Source organism: Mixophyes fleayi, chromosome 5, assembly GCF_038048845.1.
Source record: "Mixophyes fleayi isolate aMixFle1 chromosome 5, aMixFle1.hap1, whole genome shotgun sequence".
In the NCBI taxonomy this organism is placed as follows: domain Eukaryota; kingdom Metazoa; phylum Chordata; class Amphibia; order Anura; family Limnodynastidae; genus Mixophyes; species Mixophyes fleayi.
This window is the reverse complement of record NC_134406.1, coordinates 152,861,720-152,879,680: the sequence shown is the minus strand read 5'-3', so window position 1 is coordinate 152,879,680 and position 17,961 is coordinate 152,861,720. Positions and strand designations below refer to the sequence as shown.

General features: G+C 36.1%; 1 protein-coding gene across 1 annotated transcript in view; it reads left to right on the top strand.

Moving 5' to 3' along the window:
* Positions 1-16,128, top strand: part of CDH12 (cadherin 12) — a 689,066-nt gene extending 672,938 nt beyond the window's left edge. The window contains exons 11-14 of the mRNA XM_075212929.1: positions 4,259-4,380; positions 7,344-7,461; positions 8,708-8,959; positions 15,552-16,128. Coding sequence (XP_075069030.1) covers positions 4,259-4,380; positions 7,344-7,461; positions 8,708-8,959; positions 15,552-16,048 — 989 coding nt within the window. The 3' untranslated portion in view covers positions 16,049-16,128. The remainder of the gene's footprint in view (positions 1-4,258; positions 4,381-7,343; positions 7,462-8,707; positions 8,960-15,551) is intronic.
* The last annotated feature ends 1,833 nt before the right edge of the window (positions 16,129-17,961 follow it).

Sequence of the window (17,961 nt, the reverse complement as noted above, 5' to 3'; positions counted from 1 at the left end):
CTCTTATTCCCTTTTTGATGTTTGCCATCCGTAAGGTACCTCAAGCTTCAACAGGGTTTAGTCCCTTTGAGTTATTGTTTGGGAGACAGCCCAGGGGTATCTTGGATATGTTAAAAGAAGGGTGGGAGCAGCAAGGTCCCAGGGAGCCAAATCTGGTACAATTCGTGTCCCAAATGTATGAGAGGCTAGGAAAGATAGGGCCCATTGTGCAGCAACATGTAAAAGAGGCTCAGGAACGACAGAAGAAAAGTTATGACAAAAGTGCTGTTGTTCGATCTTTCAAGCCTGGGGACAAGGTCCTAGTCCTGGTTCCTACCCAGGAAAGCAAACTTTCGCCCATTTGCAGGGTCCATATGAAGTTCTAGAGGCTGTTGGTCCTGCCAATTACAGAGTCCACCAGTTAGGTAGGAGAAGGGAGGAGCAAATATATCATGTGAACCTCCTTAAACCCTGGCATGATGAGGAAACCTCTCCTCAGGTAGTGAGTACTGCCATTGAAAAGTCTGAAGTGCCCATAGAGCCAGCCTTGTCCATTCAGCAGAGACAACAGACTGAAGAAATGATTCGCCGGAACAGGGATGTCTTCTCTTCCATTCCTGGGCGCACTACCTTAATCGAACACGACATTGTCACTGCGCCAGGAGTCATTGTCAAGCAGAAGCCATATCGTATTCCAGAAGCCAGATGGGTGCACGTGAGAAAGGAGGTCGAGAAGATGCTCCAGTTAGATGTAATTGAAGAGTCCACTAGTGAATTTAATAGTCCCATTGTGCTTGTCCCGAAACCCAATGGGACAATTAGGTTCTGCAATGACTTTAGGCGCCTAAACAGTATGTCGCAGTTTGATGCCTATCCGATGCCACGTGTGGATGAACTAGTGGAAAATCTTGCTGGTAGCAATTATTTAACAACCCTTGATCTAACAAAGGGTTATTGGCAAGTTCCCCTGACTTCCAAGCCAAAGACTGCATTTTTCACCCCTGATGGTCTCTATCGATATAAAGTCCTACCCTTTGGGTTGCATGGGGCACCTGCCACCTTCCAAAGGGCTATGAATAAATTGCTATGACCTCACACAGCTTATGCAGCTGCTTACTTGGACGATATAGTGATTTGTACCCCAGACTGGGGATCACATTTAGCCAAAGTTGAGGCGGTCTTAGCTTCATTACGGTCCGCAGGGTTAACAGCTAACCCAGAGAAATGTGCCATAGCCATGAGAGAAGCCAAATATAAGGGGTACATTGTTGGTCGAGGGCATGTAAAACCCCCGCTAGACAAAGTGGAGGCAGTCAAAAATTGGACAAGACCAGAGAAAAAGTCACAGTTATGAACCTTTTTAGGCTTAGTAGGTTACTACAGGCGGTTTGTAAGCCACTTCGCCACTAGAGCTGCTCCACTTACGGACATGTTAAAAAAAAGTTGTCCAGATAGATTAACCTGGTCTGACTCTGCAGAAACCGCCTGGTCTGATCTTCGGTTAGCTCTTTGTTCCTCTCCAGTTCTACAAGCACCAGATTTTACCCGGAGGTTCTTCCTCCAAACTGATGCTTCTGGTGTTAGCTTAGGTGCAGTCTTGTCACAGGAGAAGAATGGAGGAGAAAATCCTGTCCTGTACCTAAGTCGTAAGTTGCTTCCAAGGGAACAAAAATATGCCACTGTGGAGAAAGAATGTCTCACCATAAAATGGGCTACAGAAGCTCTGCGCTATTATCTCCTAGGCAGAGAGTTCACCCTAATAACAGACCATGCACCATTAAGATAGATGCAGAACAACCGGGAGGTAAATGCCAAGGGAACCCGCTGGTTCTTGGCACTACAACCTTTCAAGTTCTCAGTAGAACATAGGCCTGGGATTCTGAACAAAAATGCAGATGCGTTGTCACGAAAATATGCGCTCCTCGCGAAGTCCGCGTCCCCCTACTTGGAGACGCTAGGGGGAGGGATATGTAACAAAAGTAGGCATTTAGCTGGCAATATGCAGAGAAAGCAGGGAAGTAGAGTAAAACTTTGACACAGTTATGTACCTAGGTGGAGATTAAACCAGGTAAAAGCATATGTGTAGTTTAAAATTGGTTTACTTACATGATTTAAAAGCTGCTTCCTCTCAGCAAACAGACAGTTTGGGTCTGATAGTCTAAACAGAGCCAGGGATGGGCGTTTCCTTTTAAAGAGAAGGTGGGTGTGTCACCTGTCCATTAAGCTAGGCCTGTGGGAGGAGTGTCAGGTATAAAACCCTGCTTGTTTCATTGTTCAGGGAGATCAACGCTGGGCTAGCTGGCTGATCTGGACAGAGAGCTGGACTATGTATAGTAAGCGTTGAGTGTCTTCATAATTGCTGTGCAAGTATACGGTATCAAAACATTATTACCATCCTGACAATAAAGAACCATAAAAAGGAAGAAGTTGTGCTTCTGCAGTAGCGGGCTCTTGCCACAATATATATATATATATATATATATATATATATATATATATATATATATATATATATTGGTAACAAAGGGAGGCATTTATTTGACAAAATGCAGAGAAAGCATACAAGCAGAATAAAACATTGGCACGGTTATGCACCTAGATTGAGATTAAACCAGGTGAAAACTTATGTGTAGTTTAAAGTTTGAAAGCTTCTTCCTCTCAGCAAACAGACAGGGTGTGTCTGTTAGTGCAAACAGAGCCAGTGATGGGAGTTTCCTTTTAAAGAGAAGGTGGGTGTGTCACCTGCCCATCAAGCTAAGGCTGGGGGAGGAGAATCATGCATAAAAGCTTGTTTGTGTCATTTGTGCACTGAGACCAACGCTGGGGAAGCTGACTGGTCTTAAGAGAGATTGTCTATGTCTAACTAGCGTTTAGGGTCTCCATATCTGCTGTGAAATTCATATGGTGTCAAATACATTTTAAACCATCCTGACAATAAAGCTGCATAAAAAGAAGAAGTTGTTCGCGTGTGCTTCAGCAGTAGCGGGCTCTTGTCACAATATATATATATATATATATATATATATATATGCATTACCTTACTAACAAAATACAGTAATATAATGAAGTGTCAAATACACAACAGAGAACAGTTTCAGAATAGTGTTATTACTAAGTGCAAAAGTTGTATTTACCACGTGAAGTATTATTGAATTCAAACACTAGTGCAATATTTGATGAAATTAAATTTACAATTAAATTCATTACATCAAGTGAACTTGAAAATACAAACATCTGTTTTTTCCCTTTCCTGTCGCAGTCCAAATGAAATAGCAAAAAAGTCATGCAAATAGATGGCCACAACTTCAAATAATATAGCAGCTAATGAATTACATGGTATCAGCTGGAGAGGTAGATCAGCAAACATCCAATCTGAAGTGTCTATCCAATCATAAACGGCTATTCATCATCATCACAATTGTGTCTTTTTGCAACAGCCCTCGAGCACCAGTAAAAGATACACCTCCTGGCAGGTATATATGCCTACCTCAGTCACAATTAAGCGAACATGCCCTTACTGTTCTCCTCCTAATGTAAGTAGTGTAAGTAAAAGATGTGACTAAACCTGCATATGGATGTTTGCATACACATTTTTGTGTATTTTACACTAATAGAAATCAGACTTGGGTGCAACTCTGCATGAGCCCTTAAATGTGTGTGTCATGCAACTTTTAATATGTTGGAAAGGCATCATCATCATCATCATCATCATCAACAACATTTATTTATATAGCGCCAGCAGATTCCGTAGCACTTTACAATTGGGAACAAACATTAATAAGACAATACAGGGTAATACATACTATTGATTGAAGGGAAATCCTGTCCTACACACAGCAGACTTTCTCTCAGGAATCCCATTGAATAACATTGCAGTCATTATCTCCTTAGTATACAGTATATATACTGTATGTACGCACACAATAGGGAGACAAGACCATATGCTGCCTATAGGTATAATCACCAATCTTTGCTGCTCTCTCATGTTTTGTACCACTGTATACAGCTGTGAAACTTCTACTGTCTTTAAACAATCTATACAATATCTGTCATTTTGAAGATAAGCAGGTCACAGCTGTATCTTTATCACATGATTTCCTTTCCTTTTATTTCATTGTTACTGTTACATTTCAAATATCAAAGTAAAGGGTAAATGCTTATAATGTTAAAAAATAGATAATTTGTCTGTATCATAGAAATGGACTTCTACAGTTTGCATACATTGCTCTACCTACTCATTTGCTAATTGTTTCTCTACTATATAACTTTCCTTTCATAGGTAACCCACAATTGACAAACTTAGTCAAAATCATCATAAATGTCCTGGATGTTAATGAATTTCCCCCTGAAGTAACAGTGCCACATGAAACATCAGTATGTGAAAATGCCAAACCTGGACAGGTAGAGTAAAGCAAATATTTTTACAATAATTTAAAGAACATGTACTTTTTTACATTGTTAAAAGTAAAATAATGACACCTTACCCATTGTTTAGAACGTCTCTAGTAGAGTATATCCGAACAAAAATCCTGTTTTCTATGAAGTTGTTGCTGTATGGGGACAAAAGAAAATGTCTGATTTGTACATTGTGAATAGTTTTTATTTAGTGTGTGTAGTGCAGTACCTTGCTTGGAATGTTTATGGTCAGGGCCACCCACCAGTAAAGGAACCATGTATTGAAGATTCTCACAGTCCTGATTCAAAGCCTTTAGGGAGTGGAAAAGTATCCAGAATACTTCAAGAGTTGTTTAAATAGCAGGAAAATATATTGGTATAGAGTAAACTTGAAAAAAAGAAAATATAATATAGTGATAAAAAAAAGAAATGGCTAAATAAAAACCAATTGCTGTGCTGCTCGAGTGATAAGATAAAATAGTTCATATAAGGAGTATGTTATCTTGACGTTATTCCAAGTTGTTAATCATGTGAAAAGAAAACAAATACATAGTGTAGAATTGTAAACACAGAAACAGATACACCGTGGCGCTAAACTCTGGTTCAGAGTCCATAAAGATGTAATATAGTAATGAAAACACTCCAGATTTACAGGCGGCCGCCACACTCCCAATAACTGGGTGGTTAGTCTGGATACATCTACAAAAGAAAAAATAGGGGGAAGGGTGGTATCATTAGGTAAATCCCAACACTGCACCACACACTCCACTTGTGTTTATGCTTACCAGACATATAATATAGATCCCTTATCTGTGTCTTTCAATGTTGTTTGGTCACCTTTGTTGTTCCTTGCTGTTCTTATTGTTCTTTAACACTTGCAAAGAAAACAAAGAAGCCACATATGGTGTAGCACTTCTGTATAAAAATACACTTAAATAGACATAAATGTATTGCACTCACAATGTAATAAGTAAAACCAGTTTATCTGTTAATACGGGGGTTACAGACCAGAAACACCCCTCCCGGTCAGCGTTTCCATAGTGTTAAAGGAGGAACGCTCCAGAATTTCACAGATTGTCCAAAAAAACAATTCTCAAACAGTCCATAATTCATTCTCAACGCGTTTTGTCTCTGTAATAAGGCTTCATCAGGAGATAAATTCTTATTACAAAGATGAAACATGTTGTTTGCAAGTGTTAAAGAACAACAACGGTGTCCAAACAACATTGAAAGAGATAAATAAGCGATCTTTATTCTATATCTGGTACGTATAAACACAAGTGGAGTGTGTGGTGCGGTGTTGGAATTCACATTACCTAATAATACTACACTATCATTGGTTTCTGTTTGTTTTCATGAGTTGACTGGGAACCTCTAAAGCACATCAAATGAACCTGTGGGATTGATCGTCTGCTATATGCCTATGGTTATATATAACTGGTACGCATTCACGACTATTTATTTTAGTGGAGCAACAATACTACACTTTTAGGCGCCTACTCCCCTTCCCCCTATTTTTTCGTTTGTAGAATGTACAACAACCAATTCTTTCAAAAGTGATAGGTAGATACATTCACCTGAGCTTGATGAGATTTTAACTTTAGGGGTAACTTGAATCCTACACAATGTCCACAACCCAAAGCAGCCAGACAGAGGACTAATTATTTTTACTATTTATTATTACTTTTATAATGCAGTAATTTTTTTTGTTGCATCTTTCATTATGCATTGCTTATGTGACATGAATTTGTGCTGTTTTAAAAAATTGTTTAGCCCATTTTTGCTAACTTTTGTTACAGTTTTTAGGTGGCTAACTGGTGGCCATTTACAACCTAAATGATTGTGAGGAACAGGGTATTTTACTGTGTGAAAATGTGCCAATTGTTCATCTATGCACATACACGGGAGAATACCATTGTCTTTCTGCACAAATGCATGGCGTGGCATTTTGGCAATGCTTGGCAAGAATCTGACATGCCCATTTCTGCAAACTTAAAAAAGTCTTAATTCAGCAGTTAACAATTTTAGATTTAATTTACATTGCTTTATAACACATATTTAAGGTTTTTGTTACTTAAAACATGAGTTATGTCTTGCCTTATATTCTGGTCAAATATAGTAAAACAGTAATAGTCAACTCTGGCTATCTCTGTTGTTTAATGAAATACAATATGAATACAGACACTATTCTAGTGACATACATAGAATACAGATAGCATTCTAGTAAATTCTGTACAATAGAGATCATTGTAGTAACCAATATACAATACACAAAGCATTTTAGTGACTTCTAAACAGAAAGGTAATGCTGAATTGCATAGCCCAATAACAAGATTGATGGTGTTGCTGATGAAGAGGTGGTATTCTGAGCATGTGCAGGGGAGCGCCATTTGTGCTTTCAGTTCCAGAACTGAAGAGTTACCAAAAAGAAAGGTAACGTAATTTAATATCCCTTTATGGCAGCAAAATTTAGTTGTGTTTAAAGAAGCAAATTATTTTGTAAACAAAGCCTCTTAATATTGCTATAGTTTTAAAAAGGATTAAAATGTTTCCTTGCTTGGTATAAAATAAGAAATATTTTTTTATACTTTTGGGTCATATATTTTACTACTGCATTATTTGTTTAAACAGTTTCTTCACAACATATACTATGAATGAAAATAAACAATAATGCCATGTACATAGCATAATTTTATATATTTTACACAAAGTCTGCTTTATAATGTTTTGCTGTAAATAGGAAACATGATAAAGTAGTTCTATACATACTGCACTATATGCTATATTGTGCAGTTTTATTGAAAACATTGAATTTCCCCTTTCTTCACCACCCTTTGTTCCTTCACTTTACCTTTCTCTGATAAAAGCCAACTGAATCCTAGAATACATATTTTCTCTTTATTCTGTATAAGTAGTGTTTACATAAAAATTTCTGTAGAGTACATGATATCTGTCTCGTCTGCTTTCAGATCATCCAAATTATTGGTGCTGCTGACAGAGATATGTCACCTGCAGGACAGAGATTTTCCTTCAGACTACCACCTGATGGTTCCACAAACCCCAATTTTACCATTCATGACTATAAAAGTAAGGCTTCTGATTACATGCATTATCTTTTCTGAAATAGCGGCAGGCATTAGTACTCCACTGAACAAACAAATATATTTCATGCGTGTTTCTACACACTACTGATATGATGCTGTATTTATTTCTTAACACACTGCATCTAATGTATGATACACTTCTACTACAGTGAGACAAAACATAAAAAAACTCAATAGAAATCCATGTATTTATTGTCTTATATGATTACTATTTTGCTCTGTTCAATCTGGTCTTTAAATTACAAACCACATATATATTTTATATTTATAAAATATAACTTACAGTTATATAATTCCTGATTTCTTAATAATGTGAAGTGGGACATTGCAAGCCATGCCCCCGGACAACCTGGTCACAGAATTGTATAGCCCATGCCATCTTAAAATATATGTAGCTATCTACAGAGATTTCATGTCATGCTCAGTATCACCAAACTTGCAGTGTCTGAAATCATTGAAAATATATTTGGCTATTTGCACAGTGATTTGCTAAATTGATCATTGATCGATTCCCAGTTCTATACTTAACACTGAGAAATCGGTTATTGCAGTCATTTTGCAATGTCTGAAAATCTTTTTTTGAGATTTGGAAAACTAGTGATTTATAGATCAATGTGCCTTTAATAGACTTGGCAGTTCATAAATCAACCTGTAAATGACTAAAAAACAATTATTTATATAAATGTTTCTGAAAATTGAACGTCAGTAGCTCCTTCTCTTCCAATATACGTTATGGAAATGACAGTTCTTGTTCTTAAAATACAGAATGAATGAGAAATGGAAAAAGTAAAAAAATGTATAAATCACTGTACTGCCGCTATTGTCACAAACAGCAATGCAACGACAAATGGAGCTTCATTAAATAAATGTCAGACAGTTTAGCAATAGCCTGATTTTTACACAAGTTTCAAATCTTACGTATTTTAATTAAAAAAAAAATAAAAAAAAATTAATTATGAAAAAGAAGGAGATCTTTAACATGAAAATTATAGCAGGTAGTTTTTTTGGTTCTACGTACAGTATTTTTCTTTCTTGACAGAATAATATAAATGCATATATACAACTCATGAGATGGTTTTGTGAAGATACGCCTTACTCATAACTAACAAAAACAAGTCCTACATCAAATTTATTATAACATAAAATTAAATTAATGATGTAATGAAAAAATATTAATGTAATATTTAATAAACTGGAGATTTACATTATTCTTTATTTTTATTTTACAGATAACTCAGCTGGCATTGAAGCACTGAGACAAGGGTATAATCGCAGACAAAAAGAATTCTATCTCCTTCCAGTCATGGTGGAGGATAGCAGTTATCCTATTCAAAGCAGTACAAGCACACTGACCATTAGAGTATGCAGATGTGATTCAAGAGGCGTTATCCTCACCTGCAATGTGGAAGCTATTTTTTTACCTGTTGGCTTAAGCACAGGTGCTTTGATAGCCATTTTGCTGTGCATTATTATACTTTTAGGTAAGTTTTCAGTAAGCAATCTCTTTTGATGCTCACTCTATTTTTATTGAAGTTTGGTAAGGGTAACAATTAAGTAGTATAAACAATAAAATGAACATTGGAAAAAATAATCAAAGAACACATTTAAATTAGTTCCCAACACAGAAATGAGACCAGAGCATATATTCAATACTGATAAAGAGGCCTAAGTCAAGTAGAGGCCCTATATGGTGGAAACAAGTAAAACAAAAAAGGGTTTAGGGGGAGGAAAGGGATGTAGGGCAAGGGAAAGAGGAGTCAAGGTCTGTACTCTCACGGATAGAAACAAGGTAGGTACTGATGGAACTATGTTTGCAAGGCAGAAGATGTGGTCTGTTTAGGAGCAAAAAACCCAAACCTGTGTATTCTTTTATTGAGAGGTCACCCTTGACAAACAGCCCACATAGGAATCTGGGGCCTGATTCATTAAGGATCTTAACTTGAGAAACTTCTTATTTCAGTCTCCTGGACAAAACCATGTTACAATGCAAGAGGTGCAAATTAGCATTCTGTTTTGCACGTAAGTTTAATACTCTCTGTTTTTTCATGTAGCACATAAATATCAACTTTAAATTTCAGTGTACAAATCAGCTATCAAGTATTTGTGTGCTACATGAAAAAACAGTCAGTATTTAACTTATGTGCAAAACAGAATGCTAATTTGCACCCCTTGCATTGTAACATGGTTTTGTTAAGGAGACTGAAATAAGAAGTTTCTCAAGTTAAGATCCTTAATGAATCAAGCCCCTGATTATTATTATTATTATTATTATTATTATTATTATTATTATTATTATGTTTTATATATACAGCGCTAGAAATGGTCAGCAGTGCCGTATATGACATATACAGAAAGCAGTGATCCATAACATATTACATAAAAAACATAATTAAAAGTCGAGACATTATGGAGAAAGAAAAATACAGATAAATTGATAATGCAGATAAAATTATTTACGGGACAGTGAGTGAGAGTGATGGTAAAGAAAACAGGGCTAGTGAAGCAGGCCAAGAGGTACAGATGGTCATGGAATAGTTACAGGAGAACACAAGGAGGGCCAAGCTCTTGAGAGCTTACATTCTAAAGGAAAGGAGGAGTTCAACATCTGAATCCCAGGTCCAAGGAAACCACACCCATTAGGGTTAATTTAATTGTATGATCTCCATAAAGCTGCTATCTTCGAATATTCCCACCAAATGTGTAGGAAGCTGACTGCTGCAAAGTTACATCTCCTACAATACTCAGGGATGCCAATGAACATTCTACAGAAGATGTTCAGATATTTGTACCATCTCAGTATGACCTTGTTTTGATTTTTTACAATGGATGGGCTTGTTGAGCTGACTTATGTTGTTTGGACGATTTTATGCCAGTCTACTTCTCTGATCCCACCAGTCAGATGTTTCCCAAGCTTGTGTAAATAGTGGCAGACTTTTGCTCCAGTTTTCCCAAAATTAGTTTGTATAATGTCAAGGTACTGTAGAAGAGTTCTGAGGGCCACACACAAAATTTTGAAGAGGGTGAGATCTCTTCTGTCATCCTTGGAGTAGTCAGAAATACTGAAGTGATGGCAGATTTGTAAATATTTGCAAAATTGTGTGTGTGTCAAGTCCCAGTTTGATTGTAATGAACAGACCTCATATGATTTCACTTCTTGACTGACCTGAAAGTTCAAGCCTTAGTTCAGTGATTGAAAGCTGATAAACTGGTACTTGGAGGAAAAGCCAGGTCAGCGGAAAAGAATGTTAATAGAGAAGATTGGCAGCATATATAACTTAGTAATCTCAGGGGGGTGTTTCCAGCAAGAGAAAGTATAGGATATTGTTTGATGACTTCGGATTAGGTTTGACAATCAAGGAATTATGTCAGAGTTGGACTTGAGGGACTGCATCTCAATAGATACCCACTGTGTAATGTATTTCACTCTGGTTCACTCTAGAATTTTATACTGCATTATTGACTGATAATAGCTGCTAATATGTGACTGTTGTAGGCCTCCTAGGTATTTGCTCCTGAATAGAATGTATTGTCTGAGATGTGTCTTTCCTCCAACATACAAATTTCTTAATCTGGCCTTGCACATCCTGGAAACATATTGAGGTAAAATTTACCTGCAAGATCGGTATCAGGTATAGAATTTTGAACAACATGGTCCTTTTAAGCCACCTCGATCCAAGACAAATTCTTGGATTGTCAGTTCTTGTAGTCTGCCTGTAGGTTGGATAAAACTGCGCTAAAAATGGTTTAAATAAATACTCCATTCTACTCTTCTAAAGCCTTTTTGCATAGGTTGACAGAATAATTGAATGGTTATCCTTCTGAAAGATGTAGTGAATCAAGTCAATGACTTTAGTTGAGTAGTTCCAGGCCTCGTACCCAAGGGTCTCCATGAATTATCTCAGGGAGCAGAGTCTTCAGGTGGTTCACAATTAATTTAGCAAATACATTTACTTCTAAATTTAAAAGTGATAATGGCCTATAGCTTAGGAAAAGAAAGGGGTCTTTCTCCTTCTTTTGGTAAGATCATTATAAGGGTTTCCATATATTGCCTGGATAATTCAGTCTTCTTGGAGATAGTTATACAAGCCAGAAAAAGAAAAGAAAATGTGTTTGTGACTGGATCACTGATAAATAACTTTTAGTATGAATTTATTTAAAGGAAATAGTGCAGGCCGCTGATTTATATAAATTGCCAATGCACTTATTTTTGATATTGTGTATATTGTGAGATAGGAAGTCGTTATCTCTGAGACCAGGGTAGAAAAGTTGTTTTTTCTGTTTATCCTTGCTAAAGGAAATACCTTATTTCTGATGTATAATTGATACAATAAGTCTTTGTTTTGAAAGCCTTTTGCATATCTTAGTGCAAGGAAATGCATTCATGTCTAGGGTATATGTTTGATTTCTGATAAGCATTTGTAAGTCTGTTGTGTAGTGTAGAGGATGTCCTCATTAAGGCTAATTAAGTCTATTCAATGTGAGTGACCAGCACTTGAATGCACAACAGGGGGGCTGTTACCTGAATACAGGTCCTGTTAGACAGACAGGAATTCTAAACAATGGAGACAGAACATCTGAAGGGGGGATGTGGAAGTTAAATTTTGTTAGATGCAAAACTAGATTACATCCTGAGATCTGATGGAAATCAAGTTGATATGGAAGTTCAATTATTAGATGCAAAATTAGATTACATCCTGAGATCTGAGGGAATATTCTAGATGGGTTGGAGCCAGCTATGTCCAAGGGGCTTGCTTACCTCTGCTAGGAGTTATGTCAGAACTGTATAAAAGGTGAGCTGTGTGAGCATGTAATGTATTCTTCTGATTTAAACTGACCTGATCACTGGGACCTTTAACCAGTGAGAGCAAATAAACATCTTGCTTTAAGACCTGCTTGAAAACATCTTCAATATTGCTATAATGCTGTGACCTGCAGATTAGACCCTAAACCTAATCCGTTCTCCGGCTGTCTGAGGTTTGGACCCAAGCTTTTCCAGTACCACCGCTCTGCCTGCTACCCATGCAGCTCTGATCAGTGTGATAGGCCAGGGAGGATCCATCCACAGCAAACCGGATCCATAGTAAGAGGTCCGGAGTTACCAGCCCAAGTGTACCAGCACAGGAGTACACTAGCAGTGACAGTTATCCAGAAAGAACGTGGTTCTGAGTGCCATAGAAGGATCTCAGTGGTGGCAGCATTGTAAGCCCCTCCTACTGCGGCAAGAGGGCGCATTTGGGATAACAAGAGGGAACGGTGGCAAAGTAAGCCCAGCCGGTTCCCAGCAATAACAGACAGAGTGGCATAGGCGGTCCATGCTGTCACAGTGTTCTATTAGGGCACTTAATGATTATTTATTTTAAAACAATTTTCATACGAATTTATTGATATGCATTAAAAACATTCACACTTCAATTTTTATCACTAGTACTCCATGACTAGTGATATATGAAAATAAATGATAATGAAGTAACTGAATAGTGTTTTAATACTGTTAAAATAGCAGTATAATGTTGCCAACCATGCTACTGCTTCTTATGATTTATTATAAAGTACATGCAGCATTTTTTTTCCTCCTTTTGGTAATTCATCTCTTAATGTTTTCTCACCTATAATAATTGTCTCCAAGCTGGTCTATATTATGCCACAACTATATTTGATTATTACTACTGAGGCAATATAATTCATCTTACACAGGCACATCTCATTGATTGGCTGTAATGATGATAGCTTCTTGGAGAATGCTTGGAAACGATGGTGAGCTAGTCTATCTTTAAAAGTTTTGTAGTAAGAAATCATAAATTTGGGTCCAAACTTTTTCCCCATGGGGATGAGGTTATTGCTTGCTTCACTTCTTGTACAGTAAAAGGTTGTTCTAACAGATTTTTGTCCTCATCTGAGAGTCTGGAGAAGCCAATTTATTGGAGGTAATTAGCAATCTCTCCCTTTAAATTTGAGAGGTTGCCTGCAATGTTGAAGAATTAGAAGATATATAAGATTAAATGCATTGGCTATCTGCTTTGTCTCAAAACACATACCTCTTTTTTTGCCTTTTATTGAGTAGATGAATGTGGTCACACTTTGGGCAGGAAGGGCTTTAGCAAGCATTTTACCAGGCTTGTTCCCTGGAAGAAGTGATTTAAGCATGTAAGAAATTACAATTTTATCTTATCACTCAGTAACTTATTCAGAACCACCCTCTTTTTCACCAATTCTGTGTTGGAATCTGAAGGCATTGAAGACACAAAAACTTTGGAAATATCCGGCAGATCATTGCTTTCTACAAATTCCTCAATACAAGGCTTATATTGTACTTTACAATAGATGCCTTATAATAAGAGCTTTCTTAGCCACCGAGTCACTCTTTAAAAGAGGGTTGAATCAGGGAATTTGTGATGAAAGTTGGTGCATGTTCAGACCAAGTAACAAGGCCTATACAAGTTTCTTGGAGTAAGTGCAAGTGCCTATGAATAATAAAGAGGTTTTCATTTCTGAAGTTGACCCCTTTTAAATGTGAGTAAAATTTGTAATCATGCTCGTTGGGGTTCAGAAGTCTCTAGGTATTGGCCAAATGGTGTTCGTGGAAACTGTGCCATAGTTTATGGTGTTCTGTTTCCCAGTGTCTTTGGACCCTGTTTAATGTGTCCTGATTCAGATCTAGGGTTCAGTTGAGATCCCCACCAAACAGACTGATGCCCTGTAGTAGAGGTTTAGCTTGTATGCAAGCTGTCCCTGGTTAAGAGCATACAGATTAATAAACTAAAGTCTGGTTAAAAATTTGACACTTCATTATGAGTGCCCTCCCTTCTCGACATCTATCAGATGAAGACATCTTTCAAATAATATTGCTAACTCTTTTGTCTTTCTTTTAAAATGAATGCTATAGAATACATTGTGATAATAGTGGCTGCATAATGACGAGGCATTTAGGCCATGTTCAAAAAGTGTTTTATTGGACCAAAGCTACATCAACCCTGTCAGCTTGCAATGTCCACACACTTTGGCCCTTTTTTCTAGGACGTTTAGCCCCTTGTCATTTATTGAAACTATATGTAATTTATGTGATGACAAAGCCATACTGAAACTGCAATGTCATTCTTTCCTGAGCTTTTGAATGTATAATATCTGTCCCTAGAAGTTGAATGGACCTTGCAGAAGGGAGAGGGATGGTTAGGGTCATTGGAGAAATGGTGAGGCAAAGAAAACTTGGGGGATGAACTATGGGGGTTGAACTCAAAATAAGATTGGTAAACACAATAGAAATGTTAAATACAACAGTATGTTAGAAGATCAGCTTCAGAAGGGCAGCCCCATGTCCAAGATAAAAGTGTTTGCAATAGTCGGTTAATGGTTGAAAGTAACACCAACAATCTTGAAGAAATTAAAACAACTAGCAAACTGAGATAGTCTATATCATTATACTGCAAAATGTAAATAAATATTTATATCTGTATAATTCTATCTAGATAGCTACATGTCTGTCAATCTGTCTATCTCAGCATTCAACTAGTGAATATGATACGTTACTTTGTAAAACAAAAAATGACAAATGCACATTGAAAACATCATGAGAGGTGCATATTTTCAAAGTCTGACTTTGAAATATTGTAAAGATACAGAGAGAAAATGAAAGAACACATTATGGTTGCTCAATGCATTGCAGCCTTAAATTGTAGATAAGACTATTTTTTAGAATTAATCTTTTATCAGTTCCTATACAGCAAATAATTTAGTAATTTAGTAATCTGCATATATTTTGTGATATAGTAACATGTAGTACTTTGTCAAGGTGCACTGAAATAGACTTGTTAACTGAGCCAACTGAGACAATACAGTATTATAGAAAATGGTTTTAAGACAATATTTTGGCATTATGGTTGTAGTTCTTTGAGTTTTATTTCCATTGTGCTTGTTTTATATAATTCTACTTGAAATTTTAATTTTCTTTAGCAAATCATTTAGCATCTAACTGTCACATAGAGAAATAGGAAAATCACTATTCGTGTAGAATGTATTTCTATATACAATTGGCATAAATGTTTTATGAAATATATCAATCTAATTTCTTTGTTTTAGTTATAGTGGTACTCTATGTAGCATTAAGAAGACAGAAGAAGAAAGATGCCCTGATGACCTCAAAAGAAGATATAAGAGACAATGTCATCCATTATGATGATGAAGGAGGTGGAGAAGAGGACACTCAGGCATTTGACATTGGTGCTCTAAGAAATCCAAAGGTAATTGAAGACAATAAAGGCCGCAGAGACATAATGCCTGAACTTTTGTGTTTGCCTCGACAAAAACCACCAGCGGAGAACAATAGTGACATCAGAGATTTCATCAATGAAAGGCTGCAAGAGCATGATGTGGATCAAAATGCACCACCATATGACTCACTAGCAACATACGCCTATGAAGGCTCTGGATCTGTTGCAGAATCACTGAGCTCCATAGAGTCATTGAGTATGGAGAAAGATCAGGATTATGATTTTTTAAGTGACTTTGGACCTCGTTTTAAAAGTTTGGCAGAGATGTTTGGAGAAGAACATGACAACACAGACAAAATAACTTAACTTACAAAAAAATGACGAACAATCAAAAAGCTTTATCTAGACTATGTAAAAAAATCAAATTTTATATTAAAATGCTACAATATTTATCATACTGTCAGTTTTTGTTTGTTTCACAGCTGGAAGATTTAATCTGTAATAAAATAAAAATGTTTTTGCTATTTTTTGTTGAAGTGAGAAAACTCAGGTCTGCTATCTGCAATTTACGGAAGCATTTGAGAATAAATGTGATTTATTGGCATTATGGTGGAAAAAAGGAAGATTTTCGCAATTCCACTGAAGTGTCTAATAAAACTTTTTTTTCTTGATAAAGTCAGTAAAAATCAGAAAAAATACAAAGAGATGTCAAAAAGCAAGTAAACCTTTCAATTTTAGATAACATCTCACCTAACCCTTAACATTACTAAGAATCTTTCTATCTCCTTATCTTGAACTCTATACTTTCATATGTTTAAGCATTTTAAGAAAGGCTGTTTTCCCCTTGCACAATGTTCTCTTCTACTAAATAACTTCTCTTGCATTGCACTCTTCTAGCAATACTATAAAAAACACACACACATATCTATCTATCTATCTGTATATATATTATCATCATCAACATTTACTTGTATAGCGCCAGCAAATTCCGTAGCGCTTTACAATTGGGAACAAACACTGATAAGACAATACTGGGTAATACATACAGACAGAGAGGTAAGAGAACCCTGCTCGCAAGCTTACAATCTATAGGTATATATATATATATATATATATATATATATATATATATATATATATTTATATATACATGTATATATATAGATATATATGCATATATATATGTATATATATATATATATATATATATATATATATATATATATATATAAAATCTTAATAATGGGTGCCAGGTTCAATAAAATGTATACCAACTAACTAAAAGTAAACTTCATTACCGCTTTTAAAGTCCAAAGTAAAGCTGAAGCTATATATATATATATATATATATATATATATATATATATATATATATATATATATATATATATTGTAAGACTATCACAGAACATTTTCCATGCCACCACATCTAAATTTCCACTTTGACCACTGTGTACAGTATATATCACAACAATATCACTGCAATGTTATTCATTAATATGGCTTGCACAATCTAAAGAGACAAACTATTACTTATGGAAGGGAACTTTTTAATGGAGACAAAGCTTTACAATGCTGGTCCATCCCATAAATAGATCAAAGTTTCAGGAGTAAACATCTCAGAAAACATATATTTAGTGTATGTCTTTCTCCACCAATTATGGCATAACTTATGGTATCTGGCAAAAACCGAGGACCCTACCAGATACTGATTTGCCATACCAGCACGAGAAGAGGGAGGATTAACTACCTGCAGGACTTACTACTCTGCCGTTGAACTTGAGAATTTTGATGGGAGTGATTGCTACTCCCCAGTAAAGAGTGCTATTTTTCTCTCTTTTTTTTTAACTGTATTGAGTTTTATAGTTTTATGTTGAATTTTATATTACTACAATAAAGGGTATCATAAAATTTTGTGTGAATGCATTCACATGAAGGTTTTCTAATAGACATATCTATAGGAGATCATTACTATTCACTTTATTTCTGTATCATATTGGTTCTTTTTTGTTGTTGTTGGAACGTGGACTATTTGATATCACATCCTGAGGTTGAAAATTATTCCACAAACTTGGTTCCATTTCTCCATCCATATGGGTGGAAGTGAAATTTTATTTGGATCTATGTATGTGCACACATTGTGATAGTTGCACATGGTGATGAAGTGATTTATATAGACATACTACAATATTATCCCTATGTATTTCTTCTTTTTTTTCCTCTGGGGAGAATGTATAAATGTACCAAGAATAAATAGAGTGGAAGACAGTGAATATTTT